This window comes from Tupaia chinensis, unplaced genomic scaffold, assembly GCF_000334495.1.
Source record: "Tupaia chinensis unplaced genomic scaffold, TupChi_1.0 Scaffold000048_1, whole genome shotgun sequence".
Classification (NCBI taxonomy): Eukaryota; Metazoa; Chordata; class Mammalia; order Scandentia; family Tupaiidae; genus Tupaia; species Tupaia belangeri.
In genome coordinates, this window is record NW_006159506.1 from 430,553 (window position 1) to 445,153 (window position 14,601).

At 48.1% G+C, this 14,601-nt stretch overlaps 1 protein-coding gene and 1 long non-coding RNA gene across 2 annotated transcripts in view; both read right to left on the bottom strand.

Annotated features, from left to right (window-relative positions):
* LOC102469624 (uncharacterized) overlaps nt 1–6,068 on the bottom strand; it is a 23,036-nt gene extending 16,968 nt beyond the window's left edge. The window contains exon 1 of the long non-coding RNA XR_333413.3: nt 1,899–6,068. This is a non-coding gene — a long non-coding RNA (uncharacterized LOC102469624). The remainder of the gene's footprint in view (nt 1–1,898) is intronic.
* A 589-nt stretch (nt 6,069–6,657) lies between these two features.
* Nucleotides 6,658–12,519, bottom strand: CD83 (CD83 molecule; the record flags this gene model as incomplete). Its single annotated transcript, XM_006141171.3, is given in 3 exon segments — nt 6,658–8,162; nt 10,134–10,237; nt 12,288–12,519. Coding segments are annotated over 3 exon segments (465 nt in total), but the record flags the coding sequence as incomplete, so codon positions are not given.
* Between the last annotated feature and the right edge of the window lie 2,082 nt (nt 12,520–14,601).

A 14,601-nucleotide genomic window follows, 5' to 3' on the forward strand; every position in this document is an offset into this window, starting at 1 on the left:
GGTTAAGGTGCTGGACTCCCACATGACTGAGCACAGTTTAAGTCCCAGGCCCGGCAGTTTGAAAATCACTGCAGACACATGTGTGTGTGTGCCCAGAATCCTAGGAGGAGAATGGAGGAGAAGGGGTTGCAGCATGGCCATCCCCCCGGGGAGTGGGACAATTTCTCACTTTCCCTCTTACTCTTTCTCTCTGTTGCTCTTCAGCAAGCACATGTGCCCTATGGCAAAACCCTTTAAAAAAATTATATTGCAGGGACTGACATTTGGGGTACTTCCTTAAATCTTATACCAAAGACAAGTACCTCATTCATGTCAACCTCATCCCAGCCATGTGGGGAAAAATCCAGACGTTTTTACAGGTATTCAATCATAGCTTCAGACAGTCCATGGCAAAACCCTTTAACACACACACACACAAACACACACACACACACACACACAATAGCAGGGAGAAATTAAAAGCCACTCTTTGGAAATTTAAGCACCCATCCTGTCCATTGGCCGAGGTCAAAGAGGGCATGCTTAAAACAACTTTCCTCATTTATCTTTCCAGGAGTGCTGCTGTTCACCTTTAAGTACACACCTGAGATCGGCGTCCGTAACAGAGCTGTGCGCTTGGGCTGTGCTCACACAGAAAAGAGGAAAATCGATTTCAATCCCCGAAGGACAGAATTACTAGTGCAGAAGGTCACTAAATGCTAGCACTTGCTCAATGGCTTTGGAACAAGATCCTTGTCCGCACTGCCTCGCTGCACTTGCAGCAGAGGGGCGAACCCCAGCCTGGCTCTCACCAGGGAAGGGAGAGCTGTGGCCTGTGGGAGCCATGGGAGAAACCCTTTAAACAGCGAAGGGGAGGAGCAGACGCACGCATGTGGGACGCAAAGTCGCGGGTGAGTGTTCGCACCTAACGCTCTGGAGACACCGGCCAAGACTAGTTCAACCAACTGAAAATATTACTGCTGTGCTCTCTCAAGGTCACTTGACAGATCAGGTTTTCCACTCCCCAAGGGCTTGCTGCACAGACCGGCCTTACCAAAGAGAGGGAACCCAGGGCTCTGTCTCAACCAAGCCTCCCGGGCCTGGCTGACACTTCGCTCATACCCCTCCCTGCGGAGGACACCGGATTCAGGCCATCAGAGATCGGTGGGTTCCGCCGAGCCTGGAGTCTTATGCCAGTGGCCGTGGCTGCCCTCAGCTCTTCCAGATATCGGTAAGCTGGTGCCACTTCTGTCACCTCTGAGATTATTGCAGATATTTTACTGGAAGCAGCATGCACGATGACAAGGTAAGGCACAGAGAGGGAGAACCAGAAGCAGCAGCGGGCCTCTTGCAGAGAAGACGTGAGCGCCACACACCTGCTCCCAGGAGCGCCTGTGCTTTTCCCCAGTGGGAGGAACAGGGCTTAACAGGACGAGCCAGGACATGGGATCGAATTGACCTGAGTCTGGATCCCGGCTCCACACAAGAGCTGGGCCTTGGGATGCTACTGAACCTCTCTGAGGCTGTTACCTAAGCTATAAAGTGGGGGAGAGCAATGAAGGCCGTGTGCCTGGCGCAAAGCCCACGGGCCTCACATGGATCGCACCCCCTTTCCCAAGCAAAGACATGCCGCCTTCATCCTCTTTTCTTACCTTTTTTTTTTTTTTTTTTTGGTTTTTTGTTTTTTGAGAGATTTTTACTATAGGGCACATGTGCTCGCCCGAGAAAGAGAGAGGGACAAAAAGTGAGAAATCGCCCTTCAGGGGGGATGACCACGCCACAATCCCTTCACCTCCATTCTCCTCTTAGGATCTTGGGCACCCACTCGCACATGCCTGGGCTGAGTTTTAAGTCGCCTGGTCCAAGACTCGAACCACGGTCAGCTACATAATTATTACTCCATCTGCTGGTCCCCTTACCTTTTCTTAATGGAGCCTTTTTGCACCCAGAGTCTCGGGCTGCTTTTGCTTCTTACCATCATCTGTTGGCCTGGCCTCCTCTTTACCAAGCACCTGGTGTTAGGGAGGATGGAATTTTCTTGAGAAGAAAAGGAGCCAGCTTAGAGCAGCCCATCCTTGGCCAACACTACATTGGGCAGGGAGACCACTGTGATGTCACCGTCACCACCACTACAAGGCACTCCATCCACTCTGTCCCTGTCTAGAGTCAGAATGTTGGACTACAGCACCTCACAGTCCAAATCCACCAGGAAACCTTTCTTTGGTGGTGGGATGTATTCTTAAGTAAGTGACCATTTAACACTCCTACATGGGAAGCTTCCAGTGTGTAGACCATTGTGTTCATTTCTATGATTGACCTAACAAAGTGCCACACTGGGTGGCTTAGAGCAACAGAAATGTATTCTCTCATAGCTCTGGAAGCCAGAAGTCACCAATCCTTAATTGTCAGAAGGAGCCGGAGAAGGACCTGTTCAGGCCTCTCACCTACGGTGGTAACCCTTGACATTATTTGGCTTGTAGATGCTTCACCTCAGTCTCTGCCTCCATCTTCACAAGGTCGTCTCTTCTCTGTGTGTCTGTGCTCAGATCTCACTCGACGGGTAAAGACGCTCAGCCTAGCCCAGTACCACCTCATCTTAACGTGCCTATATTGGCAAAGACCTGATTTCCAATAAAGTCACATTCACAGGTACCAGGAGTTAGGACTTCACCGTATCTTTCTGAGGGACACAGTTCAACCCACAGTAGCTCCCTCTTCCCATGCGCAGGGCGGATATCAATAATCAATCATGGCATATTCACCTGAGCAGAAGAGATGCCACAATCCCCATCGAAGGTGTCCTGGCTGTACCTACGATCAGAGCCAACACCCGAGGTGAAACCAATTTACCTGACAAAAAAGAATGAATGTGTCATGATAGAAATTTGGCATGTGGTGAAGAGCACATGGGGGAGCTAGTGACAGCACCCTGCAAGCCTCAGTGTAGGTGGTCTTCTACCCACTTTATCATGGGGGTCCTGCTGGTGGGTCACCAGGCCCTCTCCTAGGCCTTGTAAGTACCATACACCTGGTCACCGCCTGGCACTCACAAGGGAAATGTCCCCAGTGCTCTGAGTCCCCAACCCGTACATACCGTGGCATGGCCTGGCTCCAACTTCACTCCATGCAAACACTTCTCCTTCCTCTACCCCCTGCAAATTGGAAATAGTGATACACAGCCATCTCCCAGGGCTGTCTGGCCATTTAATTAATGTTTAGAAAGCACTCTGAGGTCTTCGCGGGAAAATTGCTGTGTAAGTGCAAAATTATTATTAGTTCTCAGCCTCCTGTCCCTTGACTTCTGACACAAGCTTTTGTTGTGCCTGCATGGGAGCCATTTATGGGCTGTCCAGCTGGCTCTTTCGGGCACACCGGCAAGTATAGACACATTTGCAGATTTTTTTTTCCCCTTTGAAAAAAGCATTCCAACTCTGTGGGATATCTCAAAGCTTTTGAGTGTCTGCATTTCTCTCTACTTGTCTCCACTAAGTACTGTAATCCACAAGAGTAGATTGTAAACAGGCTACTTTGGCAGAGTGTGTGTGGGAGGTGGTCAATTGGAAGAAATAGGCCCTTTGATAATGAAGAATAAAACAATATCTCCTTGTCGTGCGGAATCTAAATGGACCAGTCAGGGAGGCCTGTCTCCTTTGCCAGAGGGATAGTGTTTATGTTCTAAAAAGAGAGAAAAGATTTGCTTGCAGCATCCAAATTTCGCCTCTCTTCCTTCACTTCCATGGAAACAAATACATCCTGCCTAGACAATGTCTTCCTCAGAGTCCATTATTCCCTGACTGTGCTCCCTGGGGTCCCATGGGGATAATGAAGTAGAGAAGTAGAAAAGAAAACGATGCGCCTACAACTGAAATGCCTCAGCTCCGAAGGACAGAGCAGGGCCATGTGTCATTTGTCAAGCACCAAGCCAACAGACGTTGTGATATGGCACCTCTTCCTGTGTCCTTAGAACACATTCATACCCACCCTGCACTACCCAAGCACAACCCACCATGCTCCCTTGAAGGCATCTCTTGGCTTATCATCATGCTGTTAGTAGCATTTATTAACCAACCCACTGCTGGAAGACTTCAGTTTCAAAAACTGCAGAAGAGCATTATGTTAACATGTGGTCAGTTAGACAGAAGTATATAGGTGCCAAATCAATGAAAGAATCCAATGTTGGATTATACGGCTATACACACACACACACATACACGCACAGTAAACCAAAGGAGGATGGAAGATGGACCCCACATTTCTTAAGCTGACCAATAATATCAAGGGTAAACCTAGGTCTAGTCTTCTGAGACAGGGTGATTTCTCGCTTTCTGTCTCTCTGTCTCTGTCTTTCTGGCAAGCACACCCGCCCTATAGCAAAAAACGTCTCAACAACAACAACAAAAAGGTAAAAGTTAAAAATGAAGTACATCTAACCTTGAAATGACAATAGCCATAGTAGACTGACCAAAGAACTGGTCAATTACATCTAACCTACCAGTTAGCTCAAACCTGGCTCTGCAAACCATCAGTTACCAAATTATGGAGGACAACAGCTGGTGCGTTAAGCAAGCAGCTCCTAAGATCGGTAGGCCTCTGCCTATCTTTATGGGAAAGATGAAGCATTTGACAGCAATCTAGTCAATGCCACTGGACAGTCACCATGAGAGAAGCGCTGGGGAAACAGACTGAATTACTCCGAGACTCCTGACTCCTGCCATGCTTGGGGTCACACGCACAGCCTCACTTTGCTGTCTCGACACCCACGGGCCACTGTTGTAGCTTTTCTCTTGCAATCCAGCAAATAATCGGGCCCAGCTGGATCCCACGCATGGGCTCAGTGCTTTCTATGATGGTGCCTGCTAAGTACGACTGTTACTGTGAATACAAGAAAGCACAGGCTTTCTTCTGGAAGAATCTGGAACCGACAATGACGTCTATATTTGTGCCTTGGGACATCCCAAGGTGAAATGATTAGAAATGAAGATCTAATTTATTGGACAAAGCAGAGCCCTGAGAACAAAGCTTTCCCTGGCTGTGAAGACAAAGAATAAATGTGACCATGACCATCTGAAATATCTACATAGGCCTCAAGTGGAAAACCAGCTCCCTCTTAGTATAATTCTGCTCTCCTCTCACTTCTACACCATCTCTCTCTCTCTCTCTCTCTCTCTCTCATACACACACACACACACACACACACACACACTTCTCTCATATCAAAGGTGTGCAATTTTGAGTTTACCTGCTCTTAAATTTCCATCAGGTTCCTAGCTTTAGTCAGTCCAGACTGATGAAGGGTGGTCCTCTCCCCCATCTCTACCATAACTCCAATGGCTGTAAAACAGTCCCGTAATCCAGATCAGCAGGAAGTGTTTCATTTACTGTGTAGTAACCTCCGAAGGCAGCGTGACTCCCACCAAACCAACCCCTTCCTTGTAACAAACCACTTTCGAGATTCATAATCACTGACACTTTTTCCACTCCCTTTTCCTCCCTTCGTGTTCTAACATCAATTGAGGGCTTACTATTGGGTCATCAGAAAAGTCATGAAGCATTTTTGCATAGAAAAACCTAGAATACTTCATGACTTTTCCAGCAACCCAATATATGCTGGACAGTAGGCTCAGCCCTTCCATAATCCTCCCACTAAAACTATTAGGCAGGTGTTATTCTTCCTCTTATTCTGAAGATCTGCCAGCTGAGGTTTAGAAGGTAAGTCCTCTGCCCAAGGTGGTACAACTTCCAAATGATGCAGCCAGGCCACCAACTTGGACAAAGAAGAACTCTCCAAGCTCTTAACTGCCAAGTCAAAGGGTCACCCTAGTACTTTTATTAAAGCATTGAGATTGGGGTTGATTATACTGAACTGGAACATACAGATTTCAGAGACATTTTCTGTGCATTCATCTTTGCACAGAGTCATTCCCCTATGATGTTTTTAAAACTATTACAACCACTTATATCAGATTGTTCTTAACATTTTTAAGGTAAGGGACCTACTTAAGAATCTTGAGTGAGGGACCAGCAGTTAGCATAATGGCTATGTCACTGGACTCCCACGTAGTCAACCACGATTTGAGTCCTGGACCCAGTGGCTTCAACTCACGCCAGGCGCATGTGCGTGCGTGCCCAAGATCCCGAGAGGAGAATGGAGGAGAAGGGATTGCAGCGTTGCCATCCTCCCTGGGGGTGTTATTTCTCACTTTCTATCTCTCTGTCTCTTTCTCTCTTGCTAGCGCACATGCCGTATAGCAAAAACCTCTATTAAAAACAAAAGAAAAAGAAAATAAATAATCTTGAGTGAGACGTACAAATCTCGGGTACAAATCCCCTGACTTCTCACATCTTCTCTAGCAAAAATTCTCTTTCCACCATCCCACCTGTGGTCATGCGTAATAGCTAGTTGTGTACTCGGTGGGTGACAACACAGCCCCAAGGTGGACTCGGGAGCACCTTTGGGAAGGAGGGTGCTGCTTCATGGAGGTCCCCCTGCCATGGATGCCCTCCTTCCCACAGGAAGGACTCAATCTTCCCTCTCCTATTTCAGATTCTGGTTACAAATATCCCAGCACTCATCCCAAAGTCTTAGGGATAGTTTCACATATAAAAGCCAAAACCACTCCTTAGTCCCATGCCTATCTTTAATAATGTGAAAGTGATGACAGAGGCAAAAACACTACATCAATTAGGTATCCCTTTTACTCTCTCATAGTGTGGATCATGCACAAATTACCAAAATAAAATCTCTGGAAAACAAGCAGGGACGGGGCCAGGTTTGAGAAAACCAACAATCGCCGATGCATCAAGGCAACACTTGGTGAGATCCCTTTTCTCCAGCGCCCAGTGTCTCCAAGTGTCCATTTCTCGAGGTTCTTTTGGCTGGTGCTTCCAGAACAGACCACTGTCCTGAGTATTTCATTTCCCCAACGGAATTCACACAGAAGACGGGAGCAAAGTCTTCTTGAAAGCTTTCTTTGTTTGAAACAATGGAAAACACGAGAAATGAAAAGCACCCATTCTCTCATCCCGAAGCATAACAGCAAGGATAATGACCCAATGGTGTTTCAAGTTGGCATAGTGCTTTACAACTTTTCCAAAGCATTTCTGCATATATTATTTTTAATCCACCCATAACACAAACTTTCGGTTTACAAAGAAAGTAGAAACCACGAAGAATTTGCCCAAGATCAGGCAGCGAGGCAGTGGACGATCAGACCTAAGGCCTGATTGGAGGGTTGGTCCAGTACCTCTACACTCCATGGCTCTCTACCTCGTTGTCACCCTCTCTGACGACTTCCCACTCTCCATATTCAAGTTGTCTGTCAGTCAGCAGGGCTTTCTAACTGTAGGTATGGGCTCAAAAGGAGAAAAACACAAATACTCCTTTGACATATATACAGATATAAAAATAAATGTGGCACTCTTTCTCGTGGCTTCCCCGTGGATGCCTTTCTCAGATGAAAGGACCCTGTTGGAAAATAGTTTGTTGACCTGTTAGTTCTATGTACACATACTAATCCTTAGCACAAGCAGGACCTTCACACCGGGAAATTATTTGCTAAATCTTTCCCACTGTCTCACAGCTTGGCCTGTCGATTTCTCCCAGACATAAAACATCTGGGCTGGTACAACCAAACATAGCAAATTCAAAGAGATGTTTTCCAGATGTGCAAGATGACAGCTGTCCTCGGGAGTCTGTCACAGGGCCAGCTCTGGGCATATTTCCCAAGACCCTTTTCCAACTGTATCTCACCATAGCTTTCATGTGATGGAAGAAGTTTCCAAGAGGTTGACCAGATAGCTGCTTAAAACACTAAGCCAGCAGCCATGGAGAAGCAGCTCTGGAGGATGCTCTGCAGGTGGCCCCATGCTCTAGCCGTGGGATGGTTTTCAAGCTCTGTAGAAAGTGGGGTGTGTTCCACCTTTAGACATTTTTGGCCAGAACATCACAGGAAGGATGCACCCTCGGTGTGGACCTCATTCTTCTCTTGTCCAGAATGGCAAATGGGCATGCCACCAAGCCCGGACTTTAGGAATACAATCTGCAGAAATCCTGCTCATACGATTTCAGTCTTTTGAGGGGTCACTGGATCCAAGTGCTTGTTTGGAGAGGTGACTGGGAGAAAAGCTCTTTCCATGCCAGATTTAGAAAAATCTGGGAATATGCTCTGTAGTTGTGCAAATTTCTGAAAAAATAAAGTAAAATAAAAGAGCTAAGTTGAAAAGTGAATCATTGGAAGCACGGAGCAAGCATAACCTCTATCTACAGGTTCCATTCACTGAGAGCCGGCTGGACAAGCCATCCTGGAAGTGCTTCGCACACTTGCCACCTCATTCGCTCTCCAGGGCCTTGGGCCTTTTCAAGACTGGTGTCTTCAGCCTTCAACCAGGAGATTCGCAGATTGCAGACCGAAGCCTTGTCAAGCCCCTGCTGTTTGATACCTACACAGAAAGTCCACGTCTACAGAAGCAGACATTTCTCAATAAGAAACTAAAGTCACACATTTTTAAAATTACTGTCTAGAGATTCTAATTATTATTTAATGTGCAAATAACGCTAACTACCGAGCTGTAAGCTCCATGAGGGCTGGAACAATGTCTTGGGCCTCTGCCTGTCCTGTATGGTGCCTACAATTAAGCCCCATACTAAGCTCACTGGAGTCTTTCATCGACTAATGTCTCAAGAAGGAACCAGAGAGGTGAGTACATAGCCAGACAGGTGAGTCTGTGAACAGAGAGCGGCAAGACTAGGCCTAGGAGAGTAACTGGTGGTCGGTCTTGGTTCCTTCCTGGTTACAACATGAGGTAGGTCGATCCACAGCTGGCTCCACCTTCAGCTTCCCCACAGCTGCAGCCAGCCCCAGGGAGCAGTCAGATGGAAAGCCGCTCAGTGGGCTTTGAGCAGAGCCTGCAACCAGCAGCTCAAGGGCGTTTCTAGGATGGTCAAGCACCCAGCCGTCCTCCACCCCAGGAGACACTGTGCTGTCTGCCCCACTGTTCTGACATCTCGGGGCAAATTTCTTTTTTAAAAAAATGCCTTCTTTTTTTTTTTTAATTGCCGAAGAGACAAATAGAAAGAAGAAGAGGGAGAGAGTACTTCCTAATGGGGTATAATCCCTTTTATTCATTTCTCCATTGTGTTAGGACTTTGGGCATATGCACACGCACGCGCGCGTGCACACACACACACACACACATCTCCTATTTCAAGCCATAGGAGCCTGAATTCAAACCTCATGGTCAGGTGGGATCCAGCTCCCTTAACCACAGCCCCTTACAATTTTTTTAAGCTTATTTATTTCTTCTATGAAAGAGAGAGGGAGAGATGGAGACAGAGAGACAGGCCACCCGAATAGGGTCCGCACACCATGACCTACTCCCAGCCTCGGTCAGCCTGTAGCACACTGCACTACCAACTGGTACCTTGAGGTTCCTTTTATTTTTTTTTTCTTTTAAGAGAGATTTTTGCTGTAGGCCGTGTGCACTCGCCAGAAAGACAGAAACAGAAAGTGAGAAATCATCCCTCAGGAGAGATGGCCACGCCACAACCCCTTCCCCTCCATTCTCCTCTTGGGATTTTAGGCACACATGCACATGCACCTAGCATGAGTTTAAGCCACCAGGTCCAGGACTTGAACTGCGATTGACTACATGGGAGTCCAGCGATATAACCATTACACCATCTGCTGGCCCCTCGGGGTAATTCTTAAGGAGTGGGTGGAAGTGCCAAAGGGTAAGAGAGGAACCTCCTGAGAAACAGTTCCAGGGCAAGCAAAGGAGGCTGATCTCTGCCCTCCATGGTAGCTGGGGCTGCTCTTTACGCACAGGAGGCACGGGGCAGCAACCTTGACCGCGTCTACTGCAAGGCCTCTGGCCTTCAGTAGGATCCTTCGGCGTGTCTAGAACCACCCTCACAGAGCTAACTTCTTTTTCTTTCCACAATGTCTCTCTGTAGCCATGAGATGAGAAACAAGTTGGAACTGTTCCAAGGGTATCCTGTCACAACTCTCCCCATCCTGGGGCCTCCATAAGTCCAGAGTTCAGAGAATAATCTCTCTCGCCATTACTAAATGATTCACACGATCTACAAAACATCTTTGGATTGGTGTCCCCAAGGGATCTTTTCATAAAAACAGATGTTTTAAAAAGATACTTACACAAGTGAAAATGATGAGTGTTAAGTAGAAAACCACCAGAGCCAACAGCAGGAAGATCTCAGCTCTGTAGTTCTTAAAATTTTCTTCTCGTCTTTTAGAGCACCCTTAGGGAAAAAAAAAAAGTAATACATGAAGCCGTTTTAACAGGATTTTTCCACGACAACAGAAGGTTGAGAACGCTTTGCTCTTCCTTCACGTCTGCGGGTCCTCCATCCCTACTCTGAAGTCCGGCGGTTGGGAGGACAGCAGCAGCAGCTACCATGATGGCGGACCCGGCTATGCGTGCGCTGTACCCCCTGCATCTTCGCGGCAGGTGTGAGCAGAGGCATCTGTCTGTATCTGCAGGGACTTGACCCCAAGATCCTCCAAAATCTGCAGAGGCTCAAGCCCCTTACACAAAACCTACACATGACCTCCTGAATACACTAAATCTCTCCAGATTACTCACGGCACTTTATACAGTGTAAATGCTATGGAACCAGTGAGTACACTGTATTGGCTTTTGTTTGGTTTTGGTTTTATTGCTATAGGGTGCATCCACTTTCTGGAGAAAGTGAGGGACAGAGAGAGAGAGGGAACCACCCCCAAGGAGGGATGGCCATGTAGCAATCCCTTCTGTTCCATTCGCCTTTTGCGATTTTGGACACGCACACGCACTTGCCAGGCGTGATTTTCAAGCTGTTGAGTCTAGTCAGCCATGTGGGATCCAGTCGCCTCAACACCATGCCCCTGGCTAGTCCTGTATTGATTTTATATATATTATATTTAACTTGCTATAGGCCACATGCACTCACTCACTCACTGGAGAAACAGAAAGAGAAAAGAGAGAGAGAGAAAGTAGAAAGCACCCCCAGGAGATATGGCCACGCTGCAATCCCTTCTCCACTCTCCTGTGTTACTTTCATTGTTAATTTTCAAACATTTTCGATCTGCAGTCAGATGAAGTTGTGGAAGCAGAACTTATAGATACACTGGGTGACGATATTGCGATTTTCCAGGTGGAGGGGCCGAGGTTCTGAGAGGCTAAGGCGCCGAATTGGGAAGCAGAACTGGGGTCTGGTCCACACTCGCCCTGCTGCCTGTCTGCCTCGTTTCAGGGTCAGGCCTTCGGGTCAGAGGGACCACATTTGTCAGTGTGTCCAAGATCATAATTTCATCAGTGTCAGGTAGACTGCGATGAGCCCTCACCCTAGGGGTCGAGGCCGTGAGACCAGGCAGGTGATCTGCCCCCCTCTCACCAAATATGTCGACACTCTTCTGTAGAATCACTCAAGATCTTCCACAAAGTGAGCAGCCGGGTAGGAAAGCGCCTGGTTCCCCCAGGGTTGTTAAAGTGGCCGTGCCTCCCTCAAGGACCAGGAGGCGTGAGGCGTGAGGCCTTCAGCCTGGAGCAGACACAGCAATACCCACTGAGCTGTTTGGGGAGGCAAGTTTAGCTCTGGCTGTTGTGCAGTTGCTCTGGTGGGGTGCAGAGGTCCCCCCGTGAGGCCCGCTGTCTGGGCATCTCTGGGCAAAGTCTCATTTAACCCCCATGATGAGCCTTGACCGTGGAGGTTATTATCCCCATTTTAGAGACGAGGGGACTGAGGCTTACGGTCATTGGGGGTCTGCCTAAAGGCACACTGATGAGCAACAGATTTAACATTTAACCAACTGTAAGCGACTGATCAGGGTCTGATCCTTTAACTTGGAGGACATACTGCCTTGGAAGCAGAGTAGGAGAGACCACCCGCTGCTGCCTATCTGTCTCCTCTTGACTCCCTGCAGGACGGGCCTCTCCTACCCCTCTCCTCTTCCCCTGCACAGTAACTCTCTCTCATTCTCAAAAACAGCATTCACTGAGGACCTGCAGAGGGCCAGGGGGCATTAGGCAGAAGACAGATGTCGCTATTGCACAAAGGCAGGGGTTCTAGGACAACCACGTGTTGGTCATTTCCAGTCCTGGCCCCTAACGAGTGTTGGGCAAAAATCAAATGAAGGCTGAGCTGAAGCCACAGAAAGAAAAAGTTAGGACATTCTCGCAGGGGAATCCGGCTTCAGCCACACATACCAGCCAAAACAGAGTCAGACTCCACACGAGAGATCGAAGCTAGGAGTTAGGGACAGTGCATGTGCGTGACATGAGAAGAAAACAAGAGCAGCAGGTCGCCTCACCTGTCACCTTCAAAATCACGGTGCCACTTAGGTTTCTCTGCCCTTCCGGATCCTGCAGGGTGCACGTGTATGTGCCCGCGTTGCAGTTGGTAGTGTTTCGAATCTTCAGGGAATAGGGTCTTTCGCTGAGGACCTCGAAAGAGTCATTTTGCCCCTTGTGATGAGAGTGCTGACCGCCGGGGTGCAGCTCTCCCTGGAATGCCTCCATCCTCTGGCCACCGTCCCCTGAAAGCTGTTGAGAAGGAATCACAGCGCATCAGGCTCTGCTGACAGAACCCGTGGGTTCCAGAACTCATGCCAAGGGTCTCCTTCTTGTTTTCATAAAAGTGATCCTAAACTCGTGCTTCTAAACCAAGATATTGTGTGTGTGTGTGTGTGTGTGTGTGTGTGTATGCATGTGAGAGAGAGAGTGTGTGTGTGTGTATTTGGTCTGTTTGTAGGACCTCCAGAGGAGAAGAGAATCTATGGAAATTCCTTAAAACTCTATCTTCTTTGGAAAAAGATCAGGACTGCATCATTTAAAAAGAAAAGTAAAAAGCCAGAGGGCATGTGCGCTCACCTGAGAGGGAGAGGGGGAGGGAGAAAGCATGCCCCAATGGAGCACGGTCATGCCTCAATCCCTTCTCCTTCATTCCTCCATCTTGCTGGGAGAACCCGTGGGTTCCAGAACTCATGCCAAGGGTCTCCTTCTTGTTTTCATAAAAGTGATCCTAAACTCGTGCTTCTAAACCAAGATATTGTGTGTGTGTGTGTGTGTGTGTGTGTGTGTATGCATGTGAGAGAGAGAGTGTGTGTGTGTGTATTTGGTCTGTTTGTAGGACCTCCAGAGGAGAAGAGAATCTATGGAAATTCCTTAAAACTCTATCTTCTTTGGAAAAAGATCAGGACTGCATCATTTAAAAAGAAAAGTAAAAAGCCAGAGGGCATGTGCGCTCACCTGAGAGGGAGAGGGGGAGGGAGAAAGCATGCCCCAATGGAGCACGGTCATGCCTCAATCCCTTCTCCTTCATTCCTCCATCTTGCTGGGACTGGAGCATGCACACAGCCCAAAAATATGCCCAACATGTTTTCCCAACCACTAGGTCCAGGATTTGAACCAAGTAGCCGGCCATGTGCTATCCAGCTTCCTTAGCCACTAAGCCATAGGGCTGGCCCAGGTATATATCTTTTCTCTGTCATGAGTATCTCAACTTCTACCCAATACAAGGGACAAAGTGTCACTGTGACAGCTGTGATGTGTTGAATTCGAATCCCTTTGAGTTGTATTTTGTTGCTGGCTGTCCTATATTAAATGTTCTCTTGTTTTCTTCAGATATCAATTTGCCCAGTGACTGATCTGTATTTAGTATCCCAGCCCTAAAGATTTAGAAAGTTAAGAGCATTGCTGGAAAACTCAACTACAAACAGGGATGCGAAGGACCCAACCAGTGGTGTGGTGGTTAAGGCAACTGGTTCCCACATGGTTGACCCGGCAGTTCAAGTCCTGGATCTGGCAGCTTGACAAACATGCCAGGTGTGTGTGAGTGTCTGCCCAAAATCCCAAGAGGAAAAGGAAGAAGGGTTGTAGCCTGGCCACCCCCCCTTGGGATTGCCTTCTTATTTTTCTTCCTTCCTCTCTCTCTCTCTCTCTTGCTTGCTGTGTGTGTTGGGGGTGTGTATGTGTCTCCAGCCAACACGTGCCTTACAGCCAAAATTACCAAAAACGAAACAGAGAATGGGGATGTGGAGGGGCGACACGGTCTATGATCACCATGTTCTTCAAGGCTGTGTGTGCATTTGTGTGGCCATGCCCAACGCCCCCGAACGTCCCACAGCCCTGTCCTCCCCTCAAGCAGGAAGACAACGGAAAACGGACCAAGGACAGCCAGTGGGGCTCAGGTCTAGTGACCACATCGGAGGACACGCGGAGGGGCAGTAGAGGTTTCAGTCAGTGGAGCCAAGGCAGACCAACCCAACTCGGGGTAGATGCGCAGCCTGGCACCCAATCACCTTGCTGGCTTCCCTCCCCTGGGCTCCTTTGTGATCCAATTGGAGGGCTGCTTTCAGCATCTCCTACTTCAAGGCTTAGGCACATAGCACATTCACCATCTTTTCCCTCCTTCCTGGACACCTCTGCACTTTGCTAACTAACTAGCTAGGATATCTTCCACTGAAACTCAAAGCTTCTAAGGTGGGTTTACACAAACGGAGCTCCTGGGCAGCTTTGATGTCAGCATTCCGTTTACCTGAGATGCCCTTACAGAGACCAGCAGGAAGCCAAAGATTACCTGTCCCCAGCAGTATAACAACACCGGAGAGCCACTTCAGGGAAAGA